Source organism: Pteronotus mesoamericanus, unplaced genomic scaffold (assembly GCF_021234165.1).
Source record: "Pteronotus mesoamericanus isolate MK-2021 breed Mesoamerican mustached bat unplaced genomic scaffold, CSHL_Meso_final scaffold_54, whole genome shotgun sequence".
Classification (NCBI taxonomy): Eukaryota; Metazoa; Chordata; class Mammalia; order Chiroptera; family Mormoopidae; genus Pteronotus; species Pteronotus mesoamericanus.
The window spans coordinates 67,321,351-67,346,629 of NW_026555321.1; the positions used below are offsets into that span (position 1 = coordinate 67,321,351).

The 25,279-nt window shown below is 38.0% G+C and overlaps 1 protein-coding gene across 1 annotated transcript in view; it reads right to left on the reverse strand.

The window, feature by feature from the left end:
* The window catches only part of STMN2 (stathmin 2), a 40,326-nt gene extending 25,906 nt beyond the window's left edge, over positions 1–14,420 (reverse strand). The window contains exon 1 of the mRNA XM_054595751.1: positions 14,210–14,420. Within this exon, the coding sequence (XP_054451726.1) occupies positions 14,210–14,228 (19 nt within the window). The 5' untranslated portion in view covers positions 14,229–14,420. The remainder of the gene's footprint in view (positions 1–14,209) is intronic.
* Positions 14,421–25,279: the final 10,859 nt, after the last annotated feature.

Here is a 25,279-nt window from a genome sequence, read left to right on the forward strand (position 1 = left end):
AACAGTGAATTCAAAGGAATGTTGTATCACGAAATGGGGTTGCCTATCTTTAGGCAATGGAATGTGCTAATTCATATGCACCATTGAGAAGAAACACAATCAGCGTAAGCAGAAACTTTGCAACAATTTGTATGGCAAGCCCTTTCAGTTATATCCTAATTTAATTTCTCTACCAATCTCAAAACTTGCTAAAAGTTCAGAGCATATTTGTCGAACAATTTGCACATAAACCTCTATTTCCTTGATGATACAAAGTTTTCTTTTTAAAGATTTTATTTATTTATTTTTAGAGAGAGGCAAAGGGAGGGAGAAAGAGAGGGAAAGAAATATCAATGTATTGATAGGTTGCTCACGCACACCCCAATTGGGGAACTGGCCTACAACCCAGGCACTTGCCCTGACTGGAATTGAACCTGAGGCCTTTCTGTTCACAAGCTGGCACTAAATCCACTGAGCCACACAAGTCAGGGCTGATGATATAAAGTTTCTATGCATTCCAAGAAGTCCATATTGTTGCCATAGTTCTGAGTGTGTCTTTCAAAATTTGTTTGACTTACTGTAGTTACTGGCATCAACCATGAACACAAGAAGTATTCTAATTTGGTGGTTGTGCCAAATAACTCATATTAAGGTTCCATTCCATGGAATAGAATTCTTGTCTGGGTAAGTCTGTCCTCTGAGACTTATAGCAGTCTTCCTAAATGCTTCTTTAGGAAATAAAGGATATGTAAATAATTTGTAGACTGTAACTATTTCAGACAAAGTTCACAAAAACTTCATTACTCATTTCCAAAAACCTAAGGAGAATTCTAACCCTATTCAATGAAACTGTGTAAAATGCATAGTGTGTAATGATTACTCAATAGTACCCCGAAAATAGGATTTTCAAATCATATTCATTAGAGATCTGTTTTAGTCATCCACTCAAAAACTGCAACAAATGCTTATGTAACTTGTGTAGTAGACAAAAACTGAACAACAATCAGGTAATATTTTTTCCCTGAGTGAAAACCAGCCTCAGGATTTAGTTAGTCATACTTAAGTAATATGTCCTACAGTCACTTTGGGTCAAGGAGAAGAGAATGGACAAATGCATTTTTAAAAAATAAAACAAATACTGACAAGCTTTAGAACTATTTGATATTAAAAATGATTGCAGTAACATTACTTGAGTATCTCTGGGGGTAGGTGAGGATAACGGAGACTTTGAGATGAATGTCAGATGTCTTAATGTTACAACTCCCACATGTCATTCTTCTCAGCATCCATTTTCAGGCAGTTAAATGGCATGAAGGTGATCCTTCAGGTTAATCTAGATATATCATGAAAATTGCCTTTTTTTTTTCTTGGAAATCAAACGTGGCAAGCTTTGCTATGTAAAGACTCATTTTCTGAACTAGGATTCATCAGATCATGTACTAGAATCTTTTAATTAGTATAATTTTCTACAAGCAACAAATAGCAATATACAAAACAAGCAAGTCATATCTGAAGCCTCTGAGTCCCACAGTCGGTTTCCTGTCATCACTGTCACAAACAGGACTCAGGTATGAAAGATGACTTAGTCGTCCTAAGTTTTCTACATTTTCCTTCTTTCACATGCCTTTTGTTTCTTCTTAATATTTGGAAATAAAAGCTCTTCTAATGATAATTTTCAGTGGCACAAAAGTTTTGCAAGTTCATGCTATGATAACTGTAGTTTTGTTATTAATTTTTCCATGTCAAAATATCATTTTGCTTCCTTTTGTAATGAAGGAAATGGCTACAGAGAAGATAAAGAATTTGAAAATTGGGTTTTGCTTTACTTGAAATAAGTAATTACATAGCACAACAAACTCAGAAAGGTTTAAAATAGTAACTGTACATTCTCTTGCAGTTAGATTTCACAATGCATGGAACTCATAAAATATTGTACAAATAAAAATACCTGCGAGACCAGTGGAGTTTGTTCATACTCTGAGCAAATATAAAGGATTTTTAGTTTGCTCTGGTTATTCTGTTTTGTTTTTCTACTTTTATGAAAATTGGTTGACTTGGATTGGTGAGTACTATTCTTCAAAAAGTTTAAGTTCATCAACATATATGTTTAGATTATTAATAAGTTTTGGCTATTGGTTATTTGTCAAGAATGACATCTTCCCTTTCAGCTAGTTTAGGTTATCAATTTATTCTTTCCAGCCATGCAAGCATGCCAGAAATCCAGCGTTCTCTTCCATGTTACATTTTCCTGCATCTGTTCTCTTTAGTAGATTGTAATGTAGCTTGCCACAATGCATAACCAATATAGACCTTAACTGTATTTTTTTTACAATTTCATTTAAAGAAAAATTTTAACAAGAGGAATCTAGTTCTTTCTAAGTTGTTTAATTCACTATTTCTTCAATGTTAGTTCTGAACTAAGAAAAAATGTTTATCCGAAAGACTGAATTTTAGTTTCTTTCATTTGTTCTACTACTAAAATTTTTTAACCAAGTTTTTGATTGATAGAACAGATTATTTTCTCTTTTCTTTGTGTATTGGTGAGGCATTTCAGAACTTTGTTAGATTTTTTTTTTAAGTGAGAAAATGTCTACATATTTTTAAAAGCTGAACTCTCCTACTTGGTCATAATATATTATGACCTTGTAAGGACTTAAATTGTATTAATGCCTTAAGATAAAGCTCTTCCTTTGTCATTATTTCATGTTTCTGAGAAAGTATATCTTGTCCATAGTTTATGGCCTAAAATGTGAAAAAATATAGAGTATTTTTATATGTAGATTGTTATTATCATCAACAGTATCTAACTTGAAAAAGGACTCTACTATAAGAGGGAGAATCCCTCCAAAACTCAGAATTGTCTTCTCGAGGGTGCGCCCATTGTAGTGCAGGCTTCCCCAACTAGGTAAGTGTTCTAGAAATCCATCTGTATCAGTGTGCCAGCTGGCATTGTTGTGAGTGGCTGAGTTCAGCCTCAGTGAATTATTTTTTGAAGAGTCTCTCAATGTGTTTACCCATTCCATGATGGGTGATTTATGAGCACACCTGCCCACACTGTGCTGAGTGTTCAGCAGTTTCTGATCCAAAAAAAACAGCATGACCCTTGTGCCCCACCCTCCCTACTCACCTGGCCTCACCCCGAGTCTTTTTGTTTGTTTGTTTCTTTGCCTGGATGAAAAAATTCCTCAACGGGAGACATTTTACCAATGTGGGAAAGGTGAAACAAAAAATGGCAGAAGCAGTAAAAGGCATCAAAATCATTGAGTTCAAAAACTGTTTTAAGCAGTGGGAAAAATGTCTCGATAGGTGCATTGCATCAAATGGAGAGTGCTTTGAAGGTGACTGAAGTTTAAACGTGTCAGAATAAGTACCCAGCTTTTTATAAACAAATTTCAGGTTTTTGTAAAAGTAAGTATATTTCTATTAACATGTCTGCATTTATGTCATAAATATAATTCCTAGTTTATGTACCATACATGTATATGAACTGAAATTTTGGAGACAAAACAAAATAGTTAAAATGATCTTATGTGAGTAGTCAATTGTCTTCCCTGAAGCCTCTGTAAAGTCAGATGCCAGATGAATGACTGCTAATTTGATTTCTCAGGATATCTTTCTTATTCTAATAATTAGATTCTGTTAACATCTTAGAGATTTTTTTGATTAGTATCAGAAACACTATTGATTGAAAAGGTGTTACTTTCATAAAAGACTGGGTAATTCTAAAACCCTAAGTACCCATATCCTTTTCCCCACTATGATCTTCTAAGGAACATTCTGTTTGTAGTGTTTGGTTCTAGTGTCTTCCTTGTACTCATCTATTAGTGTGGTAGGGGGGAGGAAGGCTGAACAGATCTAGATAAGAGAATATCTGGAGTTACCTTACCTGTGAAAGAAAAGATCTAGCTGAAGGAAGGGTATTGAAAATGGAAATAGGAGGCAGGAGAGAGCCAGGCAGGGAGGAGATGGGATAGGACCAAGAGATTGTGTAATAGCCAAATGGTGTGGGATTTGACTGAAATTGATGGTTTAATAAGATTTTAATAATGAGAGACTCTGTGTGTGTGTGTGTACATATAGTGTATGTGATATAATTTCTCTTTTCCTGCTCTTCATGAGGCCTCACTGTAGATGTCTATATTTTAATGCTTCTGGAATCAGTTTTTATTTCTACTGAATGTGACATTTTATGTTGATGAGCTTTACTGGGTAGGTAAGCAGGGCCAATTTTATTGAAACTGTCAGTTTTATTTATGTATATATTGAAGTGGGATGAGATAAAAAATATGACAGAGAAACATAAGAGGAGAAATAAATGCAGGAGAAAAGTACCTTTAATTTTGGCATTACCCAAAATGGGTTTGTCTTGGAGATACACTATATTGGCAGCTGCGTCGTAAATGTAATATCCTTTCTTCCTTTACTACAAGAAATTATTGAGTAGTGATCATTTACTAAATTCTAAGTAATTTCCAATAGATTTGTGATTACATGTGGAAATTCACAAAATTAAAAGAATTTATTAAAACATATACAAATATTGAATCATCATGTTATATACCTGAAACTAATATACTATATATGTCAATGATATCTCAAAAATTTTAGATTTTTACTTTAAGTTAATATTTTTATTTAGTATTTTCATCATTCATTGAGAGTGTCTGGAAAGGAGATTAATTTTTTTATGAAGTGCTTAATATTCAATTGTTTACTTAATCTTCTTACCAACTATGCAGTTTCTAAGGTATTATTTTCCCCTTTCATATCTGAGACAATTGTGGTCTAGAAATGATAAACTGCTCAAGCATTGTCAGATAGTGAATAGTGAAGCAGGGTAGCTCTCTCTTACATGGAATAGAAACATTTCCTGACCTGACCATTTTTTGTGGAAGTTAATATTACTGCTTTTAATTTTCATAGGCCTTTGCATTCTTTTGAACTCTGTGACAAGTTACTTTTTCTTATTACACAGAGAGTGTTGTTTTCTGTTTTAAACTCCTGGAGGCAGCTTTAAACCAAATCTTCAGTGCACTTAACCATCTGGTCCTGGGTTGCTTTGTCTAAGGTTGGCTTTCTCAAGTGCTCAGGGGTCCGACTCAGAGGGCAGAGAATGTCAAGGTGATTGGGGGTCAGGGGAAGGGGCAACCAAGGAACCTGAAGAAAACTGCACTGAGTTTTATGTTTGGTTTGTCAGCCTCTCATTTTCTGCGTCTGTGTGTTGAGGCACCCTGCTTTGCCCCGCAATTCTCAGCTTGGCTGTTGCCTTCTTGGGCCACCTTCACTTAGAAATGGTTGGGTAGGGGTGAAGACTGACTGTAATAAAACTTTGGATCAGTTAGTTGCTTCTCCTTAGCCAATGTTCATTTAAGAAAAAAAATTTAAAGAAGAATTTTAGATTGGATCTAAGCACAAACCCTTCAAACTATCAGACACTCGTCTGAGCAAGTCATTCAAATTTTATTTCAATTTTTATTATTTAGAAGTACTTTTCAAAAAGCAATTACTCACTTTCTGACTGTGCACCTTGCTCCCTATTACTCATTCTGAATGCATGTGCATTGATGTTTTCATGAGTGAAATATCCAGTCATTGTGCCTAACTGGCAATGAAAAATGCAATCCCTTGCATTTATATGGTGCTTGACAGACAGGAATCACTTTCACACTTGTTTCACTTTAAGACAGAGTAACATATATACTATGCCCATTTTGTAGGTATTATAATGAAGATTAAAAAGGATGGAACAGGGGATGGTGTTCTAAGAACTACAAGGTCCATTGTAGGTAGATCATGCTTTCTATTTTTTTCTTTGGAACAGTTTCCAATCTTCAATGTTTGTTTGTTTTTTTTAATTATAAAAGGAAAAAGTAGGCCTGAAGTAAAACAAAAAGATGATCTTTAAAGTGACAGGACTCTTGTAATCTGTACATCAAAAGACTAGAATTGATTTTGTTGATTTTTTGAGTTTGAACAACGATAAAGAGAAGAATGCTAACTTGCAATTCTCAGATCAAACTATGACTTAAATAACAGCAATAGTTATCAGTGTTGGGAATAAAAAGCACTAGGCATGTCCTGGCTGGGTGGCTGAGTTGGTTGGAGCATCATCCTGTACACCAAAATGTTGCGAGTTCGATCCTCAGTCCGGGGGCCATATGGGAGGCAAATGATTGATGTTTCTCTCTCTCTCTCTCCCTGCCTTCCTTTAAAATCAATAAACATATTCTCCACTGTGTGTGTGTGTATTTTTCTTTTAAAGCACTAGGCAGTAGTAAAGACAATTATGTTGTGAAGCAAGGTCCCAAGGGAGGCGCCTAAGGCGGCTGGTGCCCCTCCTGTTGAGTCAAAGTGATAACAGTGACATCTTCATAGAGTTTCTGGTCCCAACTTTGCAACAGCCATCATATTCCAAGTTGAGCTTTACCATGAAGAGTTTGGTTTCTATCCACTAGGAAGCCCAAACTGAAAGATTACTGTTAAGTTTACTATGAGCAGTTTTGCTGAGTGAAATTACACTATATGGCTGCAGTTTGTAGGGGGAAAAAATCTTCCAAAAGAGGGAGTAGGGGGCTAAAATTTGAACTTTAAAATGCTGTCTTATACATGTATGTGTAGGGCTAGTTTTAGATAAATTTCATCCATTTCTTTTAATCCTAACATAAGGACATACAACTAAGAAGATTGACAGATACATATTACTGATGATCCATTTTTGGATGATGAACAAACTCTGGCATCAAAAGCACAGCTGCTCCTAAAGAATGCTGCCAAATAACTTTACAGGTATTGTTTTTGCTATGATTTGGTTAAAAAGTACACACTCCCAGGCAACATTCTTCTTAATGTAGTACATTAAGAACTGTAATTATCTGTTTTGAACACAAAACAAATTTTTGGAATTTTGTAATTTTTCAAAGTATTAAATATTTTAACCTGGAGGTTCAAAAAAAATTGCTAATGTGAAAAATGTTATTTTCTTTGTTATGGTTTTACAGTATAATGTGTGGTTTATTCTTTTAGGTACAATTCCTACAGAAGCTATATTATCAGATAACTAGCAAAATGATTGCTGAGATGCATTAATTAATCTTTACATTCACATAAAAGTGTTTGTGAGAAGGAATGTACACAAAATGTTATCTTTAATCATGACTAATAAAGATAGGTTATAGAAACACAGGTTTCTCTACTGCAAATGTCTCCTTGACAAATGACAGGCTGTGATTCCTTTATTAAAATATAATTAAAAATGTTTCACTAGATAATTAAAAATGTCCCAATGTCCCACAGCCATCCCATGGATCTTTCCTGCCTGTCTGCTCTGGAGGCATAAGACGAGGAGAGTCTTGAAGTAATATCCTTATATTAAATGTGGATGCCTAGGCTGTATATTTCTTTTAGTCCTAGATTTATTTCATAAGACAGAGTATTAGAATTGAATATCTAGAGTCTATGGAAGGAGTTAAGGATCCATTTTGAAGTGCATTAATCGTGATGATACTGGTTAGGTTAAGCTGAGATTTTTTTCCCCCCTGAAACTGGGCATCATTGTGTATCCACAGCAGAAATCTCTGCTGCCTCTCTACTTAGCCCTCAGAGAGCAATGTGCTTTATGTGCTCCATACATCGCAACCCCCAACATCTCTTAGCTCTCTTTCCCCAAAAACCCAAGTCATGGCAATTATTTCATAAGTCCCAAGTTAGCTATTAAACCTAGTCATCAGTTTGAAGGAATTTCCTCTTCAAGGTGAGTCTGTGCTCAGAAAGGGTAAGACCATTTCAGACCTGTTCAACTTAATGGTGACACCGCAGGTTTTACTTTCATGGTGGGAACACCAAAGCAAGGAGCAGATGTAAGAGCATCTTGTACTGGTTAAAGGTGCAGATTCTGAAGCCAGAGGGCCTGAGTCCAAATTCTGGATCTGATGAACTGTGTGACCTTGGGCAAGTCACTTCAATCCTTTGAGCCTCTGTTTCCTTACTTGTAATAATATCTACTTTTTATGATTATTGGATAGTTAACATAGTTAATATGTGTAAAGTGCTTAGTACTTAGCAAGTTATTTAAGAGTTAAATCAATAAGTAAAAGTTGACTTTTTGACTTTTTGACTTTCAAAAAGTTCTTACTGACTTTTTGAAATCTTTGTGCCAGAAAAATGATTCTTAAAAGAGAGCAATGTCATAGTAAAATTGTTGATTAAAGGATCAGGCAAGAATTTTTTTGGCATGTTGTTCCTCAGGATTGGATTTTTGTGATCTCCAAATGAGGTGTGCATACAACCATCACAGACTGCTAGTTTTAAATGTCTAAAACACACATTACTTTTGTAATGCTCTTTTAGCTTCTTTCCTCCCTCTCACCCAGCTGCCCCTTCTCTCTTTTTCTCTCTCTCCCCTTCTTTCCCTTCTCCCTGCCTCCTTCCTTCCTTCCTTACTCCTCCCTCCCTCTCTCTCCCTGCTTCCCTCCCTGCTTCCCTCCCTCCCTCCCTCCCTCCCTTCCTTCCTGTCTTTCTTTTCTTTCTTCCTTTCTTCTTTTTCTTTGTTTCTTTTATGTACCAGGAGTGGCAAAATTGAAAGTTTCCTGGTTTTTGAGAGACTCTGAAATGAAAAGTCTCTCAACAATAACAAAGGAATCTATAATGACACTTAATCCAACCTGACATTGAATAACAGTATATCCTACCAACTCTGTGGCCAGTTTTACTTGGGTTGATGTTCTTAGTACCCTTTTTGGGCAACACTGCATTTCAAATGTGAGATATTTCATGTGTATTGTTTTTGCAGGACAGTATTTTGAGAAATATGGTAATCTTTGCATGGCCAGCCACCCGCTGCACAGGAGGACTGATGTGTGATGTCTTTGCTGTTAGTCCTCAAAGACTGATTTTTCCCACTTGGGTTGACTTTCTTAGAAAGAATAAAAAAGAGAAGATCCTTTATTGGTTTAAGTAAGCAGAAAACATGCATATAATCTGTGTTCAGATATATAACCATAGGCAATGACTAATTTCCTCTGTTGGTGGCCAGGAAGAAATTTTATTAGAAAAACTTGGTCAGTGGTAAGTATGGGACATATTGGAATGTGGTGTTAGTGTGGTTCGCCCTGTTTTAATTGCTTCAGTGGGTGGAGCGTTTACAGTGAATTAGCTGTATGGCAAATGGGGTTAGAGCCTTTTTCATATTATCCTACAATGAAAAACTTCTGAGTTGAACTCATTGTTTTGTAAATAATAGTAAGCTAGTGATGTTGGATATTGATTTATCAATTTTTTCTCAACTGTGCCACAAGCCACATATATATACACATACAGAGCCAAATTCTCATTTCTGACATTTCTCTTGAAGGTCTTTTGCTGAATCCTTTATCTTACAATAGGGATATATATTTTTAAAAATCCATTTAAGAGAGAATGATGGTTCAAAACATGTAACTCCAGAGGAATAAAATTCCTAAGTGTATGGGTTTGGAAGTAAAATATTTTATAAAGTTTGCCATGGATTTGAAAATGTTAAGGCATAACACTAGAGCTGATTATGAAAGGGACATATATATCACAAATTTTATATTTTTAAAACGTGTTTGATGGTTAGAATCAGCATCCTCTGGGAGCTTGTTAGGAATGCAGAATGGCAGGCTTCAACCAGACCTTTATCAGAATTCACAGTTTAATGAAAATCACAGGTGATTCATATGCACATTAAAGTTTGAGGAACACAGTCATATGAAACTGTTAAAATACAGATAGATTATACTTACCTGAAATAGTAAAGAAAAAATTTCCTACCAATGTAAACATGAAAGAAAAATCCACTTTTGATGATCTTATAAATTAGTTATTTTTTTGGTAACTCTTATCAGTATTACATTGCATCTATTTTACCGACTAGCCTACAAACACCTGAAGGTGGCCAAGGACATTCAGGTGTGTCCCCAACATGGAGCATATTAAATGATGTTTATTTAACTTACTAATTTATTTAAACATTAATATATTCTGTTCCTAAGCAATCTTTTTATTACTACAGACCATTTTCTATTGTTTATCTATAACCCCTACCTCAATTAACAAAAATGATACTACAATAACAATGTAATGAAACTAGAAGTAAAATTGTAAGAGAATATGTAATTAACAAGGTTCACACCCCTTTTTATCCACTAGGGCAAAGCATAGCATTAACTTATCGAATAAGCAAACAAGTGAACTGATTTAAAAAAAGATTTCATGAAAAATTACTATTTGAAGTTTGTTTAAATTAATCTGGCTCTTTAGAGAACTTGATTGCCCTCTAGTGGGAGGAAAAGTTAATGCAGACTCCAAGGTTTCAAATTGAGAGGACCAGGAAAGAGAATCAGCCCTCTACTTCAACATCTGGGTCACTGGCTAGTTTGGTATTTTCCCTCTTGTCTGGCAAATTTCTTGCATTTTTCACATAAGGTCACACATCTTATGGCCACAGAATAATGTTTATTTTTCCAAAACCAAAGAGGAAATTGGAGTGAGCTGGAGTTAGCTAGCAGGAGCTCGGGGTGGCCACGCCCAAAGCAGGCGGTGGCCTGCTGAGAGGCCGACTGCATCCAGCCTAAGGTGAGGATCCAGCCACTGGGGTGGAGTGGGGTACATAGTTAGTCTCATCCCGTTTGAATGAAACACAATGGTGACTGATAAAACAGGAATTTTTTTCTAAAGATGGTCTGGATTTATTAATGAGAAATATCCCCAATTAAATATATGACTGATTTCATCTTCCATTTAACTTTTAATTGTACAGACTTAACTTACAATTATGATTGATACCAATTACTAAATATTCACAAAATTAAGTATTTAGAGTCTAAATTATAGGGAGGAAAAGTATTTTCTTGTATGACTCGGCTTTCTGGACCTCTGAGAGAGCATTTCTTGAATTTGAATAAATGCTGCCTGCAGCATTTCCATCACTGAGAACTAAAACATATCGGGCCAACTGATCAAATGCTTATTCCACAATTTATACATTAATAATGGAAACCCCCCTCAAAGAAAGTAAAAGTGTTTTTAATGCAACAGATAAAACTCTGCTAAAAATGTTAATGACTAAGGGCAGAAGCAATTTCTCTAACAATAAAAATGTTCCCATTCCCCTTAGACTAGCGTAAGTCAGTACAAACCTGTAAATCACATCACAAAATCATTGTGAGAAGGTATGGGGAATATTCTATGCACCTAGTGCAATCATGCTGAATACAATAATTGCTAAATGAATCAGGAAAAAGCACCTTTCCTGATAATTAATTTATTATGCTTTGCAACTGGAATGATTTCAAAATCCATTATTTTAATATTGCCGAGGTTGTGCTTCTCTTCATGATTTGCAGGAACAACTCAGTTTTGGCAGAAAGGACTCTTGCATCTGTCATATTTGGGGTGGGGTTTTTATTAATGGCAAGCTGGCTACCATTTTACTAACCGTGTTTCTGTGTAGAATTGAGACCATATCAAGAATCAGCAGCGGGAAGAACAGCTTTGGGAAAAAAAAGTTAAATTTTTGTTCCTAACCTATATTTATTTATTTATAGTATAACCTTATGGAATACATGCTGAAGATCCTAATATCTCAGTTATGTATGTATATTTTCACCCATGGCAGCCACAGTTCTCTGCAGAGAATTTGCCATCAGTCTTTATCACACAAGCCCTGCCCTTATCATGCACCTGCACGTATATCTGACCCACATGCACACACATAACTCGACAAAGCCTGAAAAGACATTTGCTTTATAAAGTAGAAAGAGCAATTAGATATAGAATTCCTTCTTGGGGGTGAGGTGGGAAAGGGAGGAGTAGGAGAAAGAAGAGTGAACGCAACAAAGGCTAACCCTTAACCAAATGCAATTATTCGAACATTTTGAACAAATAAGTCCACTGAATAACTAAGTAATAATATGATGATTTGAAATAATAGCATTAACACTGATGATAACGAATTCTTAGCCGCATTCTCCCCGTCCCCCCTTTCCAGCAGAAACCTCTCAGCGCTGGAGCTGAGCGCGGAGTCGGATCGCCCTCATCACCTATTCTCAAAACCTTCCTGGACTTGCAGGTGAACCTCCAATTGTGGGAAGCAGGGGTAGCTCAGGACACTGCGCAGAAAACAGCCTCCCCGGTTGCACGGCCGGGGGCCAGCGCCCAGCTCCGGGGCGGGGAGCGCAGGGCGAGACGGGGGCTCCGCAGGGCTGGCCGAGCTCCAGGCGCCCGCGCCAAGTGCGCCCCAACAGGCCTGCGTTTGTCTGGGCGAGCCCAGCTGGGAGGGGTGGGGCAGAGCCGCTCCCGGCTTTAAGAGCGAGGGTCCCTGTTGGGGAGATTGCCCAAGGGGTCCCCATCCGGGGAAATCAGGGAGAACAGAGTGGCCGTTGGCTTGAGCTGCAGGAGCCGAAGTGAGAGAACCCTCCCCGCACTCCTGGGTAGGGGTCACCTCTATGGTTTCCCACCGATTGGGGTGGGGCCGCGCCTTTGTTGTGGTCGGTAGGGGCTCCAGCCAACCTTTCTGCAGAGCCGCGGGGTTGGCCGGGCACAGGGAGGGGCCCGGGAGGTTCCAGGCTGCGGGGCTGAAAAGACGGGTCTTAGGACTGCAGAGCGTGAACCGCCGCTTCCCCACCCTCCTCCTCCAGCGCCCCTTCCCCGCGCGACTCCAAGCCCAAGGCCTTCCCAGCTCCGCACCGAGGGCGGGGCAAGGGCGGAGCTGTCCGGGGCGCAGCCCGCTGCTTCTCCCAGCTGCTCCCCGACCGCACCAGGTCCCTGGGGAGGGCAGCTTCTAGCCAGCAACCTCAGGCTCCTCCTTGCACGTCCACCCCGGGGCCACAAGTTCCGGGAGCAGGGGAGACTCAAGGAGCAGGACCGGCTGGAGATGGAGGCTGTGGGTGCGAAATCTCGCTCGGGCTCTGTCTCCACTGTCTGCCTCGCTGATCTAGGTTGAATCTATGAAAATTGCCAATATTTGGCCCTGTTTGACCTATAAAACAGATATTTCAAGTGGCTTAATTTAAGACCTTGACCTCTTTTCTATCTGTATTATTATATATACGCATTTCTAGGTTCTAGAAGCTTTTCCTCAAAACGATCAAAGGAGTTCAAAGAGGCCATTATCTGCGTCTATGCCTGATCACCCTATGCAACGTGGTTTCGAAAAGAAAAATGTTAACCCACAACCCCCTCCCCCCCAACACAGACACACTATCTAAAACAGACAATGAGGCCAGGATGGGGAAGGAGCAATGGTCTGGTCACACTCCCAAGCCAAGGAGCACCCGGTGCGGGCGGGCGTGGCTCTGTGCCCCTCCCGGCCTGGGATACTGGGGGTCGTGCTGGCGCTCTCCGCCCGGCTCCCTTTCTGCTGAAGACGCTGCACAGGCTGGGGTGTGGGGCGCGGGCGAGGCTCTGCACAGGGTGGGGCCACCCTTGTTGTGCGCCCAGCCTGCAGGTGCCTTCCCCAGGGATCTCGCGTCCTCACACAAAGAAACCCCACCCCAGGGCCCGGGAAACCTCTGTCCGTCCAACCCTCCCTTCCCGGGTCCCCACCCCTGCAGCTGTCCACCGCGCCCTCTGTGCCCTCCTCGACTTCCACCCTTCTCCCCCTAAAACAAAGGAGCGTTGCCCCCACCCCAGCCCTTCCCTTCCGCTGCGTCCCAGGACTAGCGGTTTCTCCAACCCTTGAGACAATACCATAAAATCGGCTCGTCCTCCACCCACCCCTGGTCTCCACCCATCTTTCAAACAGCCGAAATGGGACCGCTTTGACTTGGCATTTTTCTTTTCTCCCACCCCCTTTCTCTTCCTCATTTTCATTGTTTCTTTTTCTTAAAAAAAAAGAAAAGAAAAAAACAACTAGATAAGACCATTACAAAGCACCTTCCAAAATTTCCCTTACCCCCATTTAAGGCAAATGGTAAAGGTAGCCCCCACCCCCTACCCTCTCGACGACTGAGCTGATTTTATATACAGCAAAATAATAATTCCCTACTCATGGGAAGGCAATTTATCTGCTTCAACTTTTAAAAAGAAATTCTTAGCTTTAGATTTCAGAGGACCCTCCCTTCTTTTTGGCCTTCCCCAACCGTCCTTTCTGGTTTCTGTATTATCTTTAATGTCTTTTTGTTCTCTATAAAATATCTCCCAATGCCTTCAGAGTGCTAAGAGTGAGGGTGGGCTCCAGGTCAAGCTCAGGGAGAACGAGGCGCTACCTTACCCATCGCTGTTTTAGCCATTGTAGGGATGTGCAGATGCTGAGCGGTGGGAAAGCGAGGGGTCCAGCTACAGCAGCAGCAGCAGCCGCGAGAGAGCGAGAGAGAAGACTGAATAAGGCACTGAGTCTGCAGAGTGGGACTGTGCGAGAGAAGGATCAAGAGGCAGGAGCCGATGAATAATTATCACGCAGAAGCTCAAGCAGATTGGCTCCCAAGGTCCCCTGACATGACTCGCGCAGAGCCAGAATCTCTGAGCATTAAATATTGATTGGCCAATGGTGCTGGAGTACAAAGTACCAGAATGCAGTTTGAAATGGAAATCAATGTTTCCCAGGCAGCTCCCCCCTGTTTTGGGGGCCTGATAGTACAGTCCAAGTAGAGTGGAGCCTTCGCCCAGAAGGCTCCTTGGAGCTGAGGACTGGGTCTGTACCTACCTGGGAGCCAGGAGGCCTGACTTGATTCACACGTTTCATTATGCAAATAGCCATAAGCAAGGGAAAGGGACTTAGAGGCCTGAGAAAACTTCATAACACTTTGTTTATTGGAAGAAACTGTTTAAACACGTCTTTTTTTTTTTTAAACTTGTTCATCTCTTCTCTTTGCCTTTAACCCTGCCAGGTTGACCCCATGTCCTCTGTGGTGGCAACTCAGAGCAGAACTGCAATCTTGTCATTTGTTTCCAGCACAGCTGGGCTCAGATATCTCTGGATCCTTGAAGATCCTTCAGCAGAGCAAGGCCTCATGTTTTCTACTCGTGGCACAGAAAGAAGGGGCTCCCTGGGCTACTTGGGAATAGGGACAAGTAGTCATGGGCCACCTGTGGACCTCATGGAAGAGGATGAGAGATAGCCTCCTGCACCTGTGTGCAGTCCGTCTGTTGACAGGGCAGATCCAGGTTGACTGGTCAGCCCGAGTGTTGGAGGAGCCGCAGTTGGGTAGAGACCATGCTGGCATGGAGATGTAAAATTAATTACTTGGGTTGAAACCTGAGTAACCTTTCCAGGTCTCTAAGGAGAACCCTTTTCACTGAAAGTATAGTAAAGATAAAAGGCATGGTTTAGAGCATGCTTTTTACGAAATCCAGACATTCCATTGTTACAGGCCAAGTATAGACGTGTTCAAGTTTTTGGCTGAGCAGTGTGGTATGTGAGCATCTCTGAGACCAGTTGCAAAAAGTGACTTTTCGTTATAACTGAGGCATTTGTGAATTCATCCCCAGTCACTTAATATCATTCATCAATTCATTTGTTCTCACTTGACTTAGGTAAACATTCACTGAGTACTTACCATGTGTCAAGCTTTTAGAATATAGAAGTGAGAAAGACATTAGGACTTATTTTCATGGAGCTTTTAATCACTGTTAGTGTAATACTTTTGTGAGTTTACTGAAACTTCCTCCAATTTAGCTTCATTCAGAAACTGTTATTTTGACATCTGACAATAAGTGAAGATTCTCTAATTCCATAGATTCTCTAATTCCATTGCATTGGTAGCGAAAATATAGCACAGCTCATGGTCAAAATCCCAAACATGTATAAAACCTTGTTAAGTTCTTACTTTACATAAATGATTAGAATTTTTATTGTGTGTGAAATAAGTTCTTAGTAGCTTTCTATTGAACCACATTTCAAAATTTCTTTCTAGCCTCATGAATAATATACAGTTTTGAATGCTTACAAACATTTGCAAATAACAGGGTACTCTCCTTGGTGCTGAAATAAATTTCTTCCCCTCCTATTAACTTGTAGACATTTTAATCCCATGCACATCTGTGAACTGAAGCTGTTAAAACCTGCTGAGTCACAGGGGAAAAAAAGATGATGTGGAGATCAATAAAATTATTCCTTGAACAGGAAGATTAGAAATTATTTTTCCCGTCATTTTACAAGTCTGTGACTATGACACAGCAAAGGAACAATAGAGAAGTTGGCAGCGTCAGGAAATAAATAACCATTTTCTCCCTCTCTAGAGTAATTTCCCACTTTAAATATGAGAACTTGTTTCTTCTCAGCAGAGTAGTTACCAGTCAGGAGATGAAGGATCTTCAGCAGTTTTGTGTGACTAATGTCTTTAAAGTACCCATTCTTTTTTCCACCACACCCTTTCCCCCCATGCTATGTGTCATTACTACACATTCTTTAGCTTCCTTGGAGAAAAAGGTGTTTAAGCCATGACACTAATATATTTAACAATTATCATTGGCAACTGAATGAGATCTATTGCATTTTTGATTGCTATGAATACATTAAAACAAAACACATTCTACTGTCCAGTCTCTCCTTCTCTGGTGAACCTTATACAGGGGTAGTGTTGGATGTGGGACTCTCCTTTTTCTAACTTTCTGGGTGCTAGGCATCTGAACACAGATATATATATATATATATTTTTTTTTCAAATAATGTCAAATGGGATAGAGGGTCGGTTAGTATGATGTACTGTAGAATATAAAGATAGCAAGTTAACATCAGTAGGCTAAGAAAAACTAAACAAACTCAAAGTAATTTATTGCTTTTTTCTTTCCCTTTCTTTTCTTTTCTTTTCTTTTCTTTTCTTGTCAATTGTGTATCTCAGCTGCAGAGCAGGGTCAAAATAGAAAGAGATAAATTCTCTCATATTTAATCATTTATTAATTGTTCATGCATTTGTTCAGCTAATCATTAATCAAACAAATATTTAGTAAAGTTTCAGACTTTAGTATTATGAAATCATCTAAGCTTTTTCTTAATGTCTGAAAAATGTAAAATGATGGAAAATAGAAGCCACATGTCTTTAAGAAAATGTTATTACTTTTGGAGGATGAATATCATCCTGTTTATCAGTTAGGGTCCTTTTGGTTACAAATAATAATAATAATAATAAACCCCAAACTGACTCCTCTAACTACAGAGGTAGAATGGATTCCAGAGCTCTGGAGATGAGAGTCAGCTTTCCCTAAAGCAAATGGTCTTCATGGGGACAATTGGGTCCCAAATAAGAGAAGGGGTACTAGACTGTATGTTGTAAAATAAGGACATTGTAAAATCTTGTCTTGCAGATTTGGGTAGACCGAAGGGTTAAGTTATCGGTCTGCCCAAATCTGCAAGCACCATAGATATTTAATAATTTGTGGCTATTGTGTTTATACTTTCCGACATATTAAACTTTGTAACAGTAGGGACTGAAGTGTATATATATTTGTATTTATATACTTTTTTTAGTGATTGGCTTCATGATTCACATGGCAGATAAACTTGTGAAACAACAACAACAAAACATGATTGAAAATAATTCAAGATGATTAAACCCAGTGAAGCTCCATAAATGCTCCAACCACCCTTCTCTGCTTCGAGAATGTTGGGAGTGGGCACTGGGCTGTTTACAGTTGTTTCTTTATACTCTGCCCCATTCACAAAAGCATATAGGTGGGTAGAGCTCAGGTAAGTAGGAGACCCTTGTGAATTTTTTTAACTTTAATAAAGTAAGATGAGTTTGTAGAAATTAGAGAGATGCTAACAGATTTTCAATTACTGTGGTTTCAGAATATTGTGTATTCTCTTTGTGTGGAGGCCTGAAGTGTTGATTTCTCTCCAAATTGGAGAGAAACAGTTGCTTTGGAGGATTAGCTGATGTCATCTAATGCAGTCACATGATTTTCTGCTAATAATAATCAAGTATCTGGAAAAGAATACCCAAGTAATTTTTAAAAGTTAGTAAGATATGAAAACTACTGTTAGAATTGAATTAGTTATTTTGATCTGATCTCAGTTGATTACAAAGGAAGATTGTGAAACATAAGAAGCCACAGAATATTTTTAGGTGGCTGGAAATGCAATTATGGTTAAAGATAGCTAGAGATACATCTAAAGTAGCTACACATGAAAAATACTTAATTGACTGACCGTTTAATTATTTTGCCATATGTAACCGTTATAGATTAATAAAAATTAAAAGTGTTGGACATCACTTAATAGAATCATCCAACATTGTTTATTTAAAAGGAAGGTTGTTCCAAGAAGGGGGAGTTAGTGTTCCTTATTAACAACAAAATCTGTATGGCACAGATACTTCTGAATGTGTTAAAGTTTCTGCAATGCTGAATGAAGATATCTTATTATTTTCATTTTAGATCAGTTATTTAAAAATGAAGAATGCTTAGTTAATTATTTTCTTATTTGTACCTAGGGTTTTCTTTATGTTCAAATGGAATTTGTACATATTAGTAATTAGTATAATTTACTCTGAAGCAAAATGACTTATTTGAAATGAGTAAGTCTTATTGGTGGTTTCATAATTGAACTTCTCTGGAAATGAACTTGCTTTAATCATAAGAACAACTTGATGTAAATTTACTAAGTCAATCTTTACATTAAATTGGTAATATTGAACAAGTATTTGCTATCTTGGCAGCAACTACTGTAACTCTTTCCTTCTCTCCATGAGTTGATTTACAGTTGAGTCCAAGGAGGACATTAGTTAGACACCAGTGAAGCTGGGAAGTAGCTTCCCCTTGGAATTTCACTTAGCATTTCAGTTCACATTGCTCAAGTGAGACAATGCTGAAGTGCCTGGAAGGAAAACCTAGGAGAAGGATGACTCGTTCTATTTATACCACAGTCCTTATTTAATTTTATATTTAAAACAGAAGCCCTTCTATGACACTGCAGTTAATACTTGTTGTTTAACTTTGTTTATATTAAATCACAGCTGGAAGAGGGGGGTGGTTAGGGAAGAGAAAAGCCGAAGCATTTTTATTATACTGCCTTCCTAGGATATTTTCCTATTAATCCCTTATTAACTCATTCTCTGATCCTCTGAACTTTCCCCACTTCTAACTTGCTTTATTATCAAATGGAATTGAATTAATAAATAGTATTTTTAAAAAGCTATTTCATTAAAAATTCACTTTGACAGTAACACTAGCCTTAAATTCAACTATAGATAATAGAATCTCATTCTACTTTTTCTCATCTTGATAGACTTTAAAAAAAAATTCTCCCTGATTCCCTGGCTAAGTAATTCTACCTAACTTTTCAGGAATTCAGTTCAGCAACAAAGGTGCAACATGCAGATTAGGTAGCAAATGCTACCTATGGTGGCAGAAGAGAAATTGTCCACAGATTTGCTATTTGGGTTTATTTAGAATGTGCAGGACATGTTTTCTTTTGGAAAGAGGATTCCTAAAAGTGGTGCATACATATATATCAAATACTTACATCAAAATATGAGAATGTTATAGAAGAAAATCTTTGTGATGAAATATTTTGGATGGACACAAAGGAAGAGAGAGCAAATAGTGAACTTGTATCAATCAAGTTAAAATTTATCAAGATTTTTCTTCTATTCCTCTCTTTTTCTTTTTCCCATCTTTACTGAAACCTTTAAAAGGAAATCCCACACATCATTTAAATTTTCTCTTACATACTTAAGTATCTCTAAAAATATGAACCTTCTCTGACATAACTACAATTCTATTATCACACTTAATTTTAATAATAATTTATTGGTATGATCTAACACCTGGTTCATAATCACATTTTTATGATTATCTCAGAACTGCCTTTTTATAGTTTCTTTATTTGCTGTGGGACCCAAATGTGATTCACATATTCCATTCAGTTTTATGTTGCTCAGATCTCTTTTGATCTGGAGCAGACCTCCCCCTGCCTTTTTTTTTTTTAATTCCCACCATTGTGTTACTCCAGACACTGGGTAATTGCCCTATGACTTTTCTTACATTCTGATGTGAATGTGTGCTTCCATGTGGTCATTTGTTTCTATACTTTCTGTAAATGGAAGTTAACTTTCTTGATTAGATTCAGGATCATTGCCTTAAAGAATAATACTGATATAGCCAGTTTAATTAAAAGCACAACTGATATTTACTCATCTATGATGGAGATCAATTGTGAAACCAAAGCAAGGAAAAATTTATAAAAGCAAAAGCTACAGCAGTCTAAGGAGCATGAAATACTTTTTTTTTGTACATGCACAAACTGATTATTTAAAACTTATCAGCAGGAACAATTTCCTTGAAGCAAAGGGGTCTGGCCATTATCAGGGAAGGCAACTTTGGTTACTTATGAGTTTTCTGAGAAATCCTGTGCCTGAAAGTGCTGTGTTTTATATCTGGGTGTGGCTATTGTTGAACTCTTGGCTGGACTTCTGCTGAACTCTCCTCCTTAAATAAGCTTAGACTGCACCATTTCTCTGCTATAATAACTTTGTCCTCCTTTAGGTCAAAGTCAGTTGATTGATCTATGGTGGCTGCAGTCTCTTTGATGCAGAAGCATCAGCTGGGGTCAGCCTGGTATAGTGTCAGTGTAGTAATTTTTTAACCACATGTATATAATTCAAAAGAAAAGACAAGACGTTTGAGAATAATCATAAATATCAAAAGAAATATTTAGAATCCCACTTTGCCCTTTTTTATTGGCCTAGAATCCTCATGTGACTTACTTTATTGTGATATTTGCTGTATTGCAGTGATCTGGAACCAAGGCCACAATATCTCTGAGATATGTCTGTGTTAGGATTGGAAAGAAGGGAGTTAGTCCTTAAAAAATAAAATTGCCTAGAACCAAGAGCAGTGTAAGTCCCATGGATCAGTTTGGCCACTCTTAAAAACCATATGTCTTTTTTTCTCCCAAATTACCAAGTCGACATTTCCTGAAGCGTTTACACAAGCATTATTTATTTACTGATTCAATACTTGGTTGACCTATAAGTAGTCAGGGACAATTTTATTAGCTAGGAGTATTGTAGGCAACAAGTATTTTGTGAGTTGAGGAAACTTCTAAAACTTAAGCTCTTTTATTTATCATTGGGTTATGGTCAGTTATAAATTGTGGGTCACACATTTTGGTTGGAGGAAGAAATCTTCATGATATCTGGCATCTTGGATCTTTTCTGATAAGTTACCATGTCAGGCTCCCCACCAGAACTGTGAGATGCAGAGGGATTTGTTTTAAGTCCATAGAAAGGCAGTATGATCTTGTCAAAGTGTAGGTCACATTTTGAAGTCATTAGCATGCTATTAGCCCATCTAATTATATAGGAAAAGTTATCCCTTGTGAATGTATTGACAGGGCATAAAAATAATCAGTTTGTACTAGTTGCTGCCTGACTGTAATTGTTCTTATTGAGAAGGAATATTCTCAGTAGATTTAACAAATCATGTAAAGGTTCTCAATTGATTTATGACAAAATAGTTGAATCATAACTTTCATTATTAATCACTTGTTCCTTTCTATCCTTGACATACCATGGAGGACTTTGAGGATCTGGATATATAACTAACAGCAGTAATTGTGAGAGGCCTAGAGTTTGACTGAGACATGTGCATTAGTTAATACTTTATAGAAGGGTCTGTGCTGGGTATTAAATTCCACAACTGGCAATGTGTGCAGCTATGGCAATTTTCTATTGCAATTGTTTTTTTTATTTCTGTAACTTTCCTGCTTCTGGAGGCTTTTAGGGATCCCAGGATTGGCTATCCAATGGAAGTAGATATTCATATTGTAAGGTCCTTAGTAATAAGCAGTGGGAGGTATAAATACATGTTCTGGAGTTTAAGAGCAACATTAGCGGTTAGAGACACTTGAAATGTTTTTTTTAATATAGTTCTAAGGCTGACCTTCATTGGTATCTTTATATAACCAGTTGTGTGTTGTATAGAGATAGAGGTGTGTTCACTGGTATCTCTTTTAGAAATGTACTTTGTACTTTTTGGGCATGACTCAGTATATAATACTCAGCTTTCTTTGAAAGCACCTGACAAGATCAGAATGTAATAAAAGTAATGCCAGTCAGAAAAAAGTGTTTATGGGCATTCTGTGATATATATTACATCATAATTAAGACTAGAGAAGCATTTTAGGATAAGAAGGATTGAATTCTTTTGTAAATATTAACTGTCTTGATTTTAAATACCATTAGTACATAACTTTTAAACATAGTGTTTTGATTACATATACTCCGTTTAAAGACAAAAACCATTTGTGACAACATGAATAGTTCTGGAGGATATTATGCTAGGTGAAATAAACCAGACAGAGGACAAATACTGTACAATCTCAGTTATATGTGAATCTTACGTCTGAAAAAGTTGAACTCAGGGCTGGAGAGTAGAATGGTGATTACTAGGATTTGGAGAGGTGGGGAAAATAGGAAGATGTTCATCAAAAGGTAAAAAATTTTCAGTTATAAGATGAATAAGTTCTGGAGATTTAATATATAGAATGATGATTATAGTTAATAATACTGTATTATTAATATTGTATATGTGTTTATACTGCAAGTATAAGAAAAAATGGTAACTATGTGAGATGATGGCTGTGTTAATTTGTAGAAATCATTTCACGATATATGTTTATTAAATCATCACATTATATATCAATTTAATATATACATCTTTGATTTCTCAATTATATCTCAATAAAGCTAAAAAATACAAATATAAAAAACCCAAAAAACTGCAAAAAGGAAAAAAAAAACCCCAGAAAACATAACCTTGATCTTTGAACACTTCTCAATTGTTTCTCATTTGTATAGTATGGGTATGGAAATTCTGGAACAATTTTGTGTGTGCAGTGGGATTGAGATACTAAGTAAATACAATCTTATTGTGGGGAGCTAGGCTTTTCTCCGTGGGAGAAGGGAGATATGAATATGTAATGAGAAGGTAGAAAGGGACATATGGTATTAGACTGGAATTAGAAATTTAAGAATTTATAGTATAAAAATATATATACACTCCCAATTCATGATTTAAAATATGCCATATTTAATATAAGTCTGTATTTCTTAGTTCTATCCACTGAAAAGAAATAATTACACCCTGGCACAGTGAGCACAGCTGGCACCCAGATTTTGGATTTGAAACACCATTTTTCATTAAATCCATGGCAGGATGATCTTGCCAAAATATAGGTAACATTTTTATGTGGTCAGCATGGGAAGACCATCTAATTATATGGAAAAAAGATTCCCTAAGGCTACATATTGAGGGGACATAAATTTATTGATATAATTTTAGAGAAAAAATATGCTGGATAGATTTTTAAAAACCATGCCATGGTTTCTGAATAGCTTAGAAACATGGTTACCTCTAGGGCTGGGACAGAGAGAAGTCAAGATGAGTCTGGAGGGCTACCAGTCAAGACAGTGGTGTAGGCCAACATGGCTCATCTCTTTGCACAACCACATCAAAATTACAACTAAAATATAGAACAACCATCAATTGGAACCATCAGAAATCAATTTGAATGGAAGCCTGACAACTATGGAATTAAAGAAACCACATCCATCAAGACTGGTAGGAGGGGTGCAGACGTGGAACAAGCTGGTCCCTCACACATGTATGATGGGTAAAAATTTGGGAGGGATATCTTGGGAGTGAGGAGTCTCAGCCTCATACCAAGGCCCAGAGTCCAGGGTTCCAGTGCCAGGAAGATAATTCCCCACAACTTCTGGCAGTAAAAATCAGTGGGGAGTGAGTCAGTGGAAGAAACTTCTGGAGCCCCAAGCAGTTCCTTTTAAAGAACACACACAGGGACTCATGTACTCAGACTCACTCCCTCTGAGTTCCAGCACTGGGGCAGCAGCTTGAAAGGCACCAGTGGTACACAGGGAGAAACTGAAATGTCTGGTATCAAAGTGAGCAGAGGCCATTGTCCCTTTTCTAAACACGCCCTCCACAGAGCCACCAAGCTGGTACCATATCTGAGACTCCATCTACCTGACTAACTGTTTTATCTGCCTTGGAGATCCCCAGAGACTCTGTCGCACCCAACTTATGGGTCCACCTAAGACTTTTCTCCACATGAATAGTTGATCACACTTCACAACTTCCTAAATTCTCTCAAACAAGCAACAGCTAGCCTCAGTGCACCTAAGGCCCAGCACTAGCAGCAACCAACCTATATTCACAGCTTAGCTTTGCCTGGTACTCTTTGAGTCCAGCACATGTAGTGGCCATTGTAGATTGCTTTATAGCTCAGGAAGGGTGGTCATAAGCAAAACACAGGTGGGGTCTGACCTTGGCATCACCTGGGAAACCCCAGGGCCAGCATACCCCGTAGACAGCTACAGACAATATTGGAGTACTGCCACCCTGTCCTTGCACAACTGATCTTCCACAGATGGCTCTGATTTGTGGTAAGTGGTCACAGCCAATCTTTGGCTGGCCTGGGTAAATCCCTCCCATTGATCCTCCAACAGAAGCCAAGGCTCAACTACAAGCAGAGGGTGTACTCAACCAATACAAAGAGTACACCTTGAGTACCCAACTTGGGTGATAGGGGAGGCTGTGCCATTAGATCCTACAGGACACCTACTACATTAGACCACACTACCAAGACATGAAGTCAAAACAGCTCTACCTAGTACACAGAAACAAACACAAGGCAGCTGCCAAAATGAGGAGACAAAGAAAAATGGCCCAGATGAAAGGACAGATCAAAACTCCAGAAAAAGAGCTAACAAAATGGAGATAAGTGATCTATCAGATGCAGAATTCAAAACACTGGTTATAAGGGTACTTGAAGAACTTAGTGAGGACCTCAGCAGCATAAAAAAGATCCAGTCAGAAATGAATGATACACTAATTGAAATAAAGAACAATTTTCAGGGCAACAACATTAGAATGGATGAAGCTGAGATTCAAATCAATGATATGGAACACAAAGAAGCAAAAAACAACCAATCAGAATAACAAGAAGAAAAAATGAATAAAAAGAAAGTGAGAATAGTATAAGCAGCCTCTGGGACAACTTCAAGAGGTCCAACATTTGCGTCAGTGCCAGGAGGAGAAGAGAAGAGCAAGAAATTAGAAATCTATTTGAAAGAATAATGAAAGAAAACTTTCCTAATTTGGTAAAGGAAATAGACATGCAAATCCAGGAAGCACAAAGAATCCCAAACAAGATGTATGCAAAGAGGCCTACTACACGACACATCATAATTAAAATGCCAAAGGTTAAAGTTAAAGAAAGAGTCTTAAAAGTAGCAAGAGAAAAAAAGTTAGTTACCTACAGGGGAGTTCCCATAAGACTATGAGCTGATTTCTCAAAAGAAACTTTTGCAGGCTAGAGGGA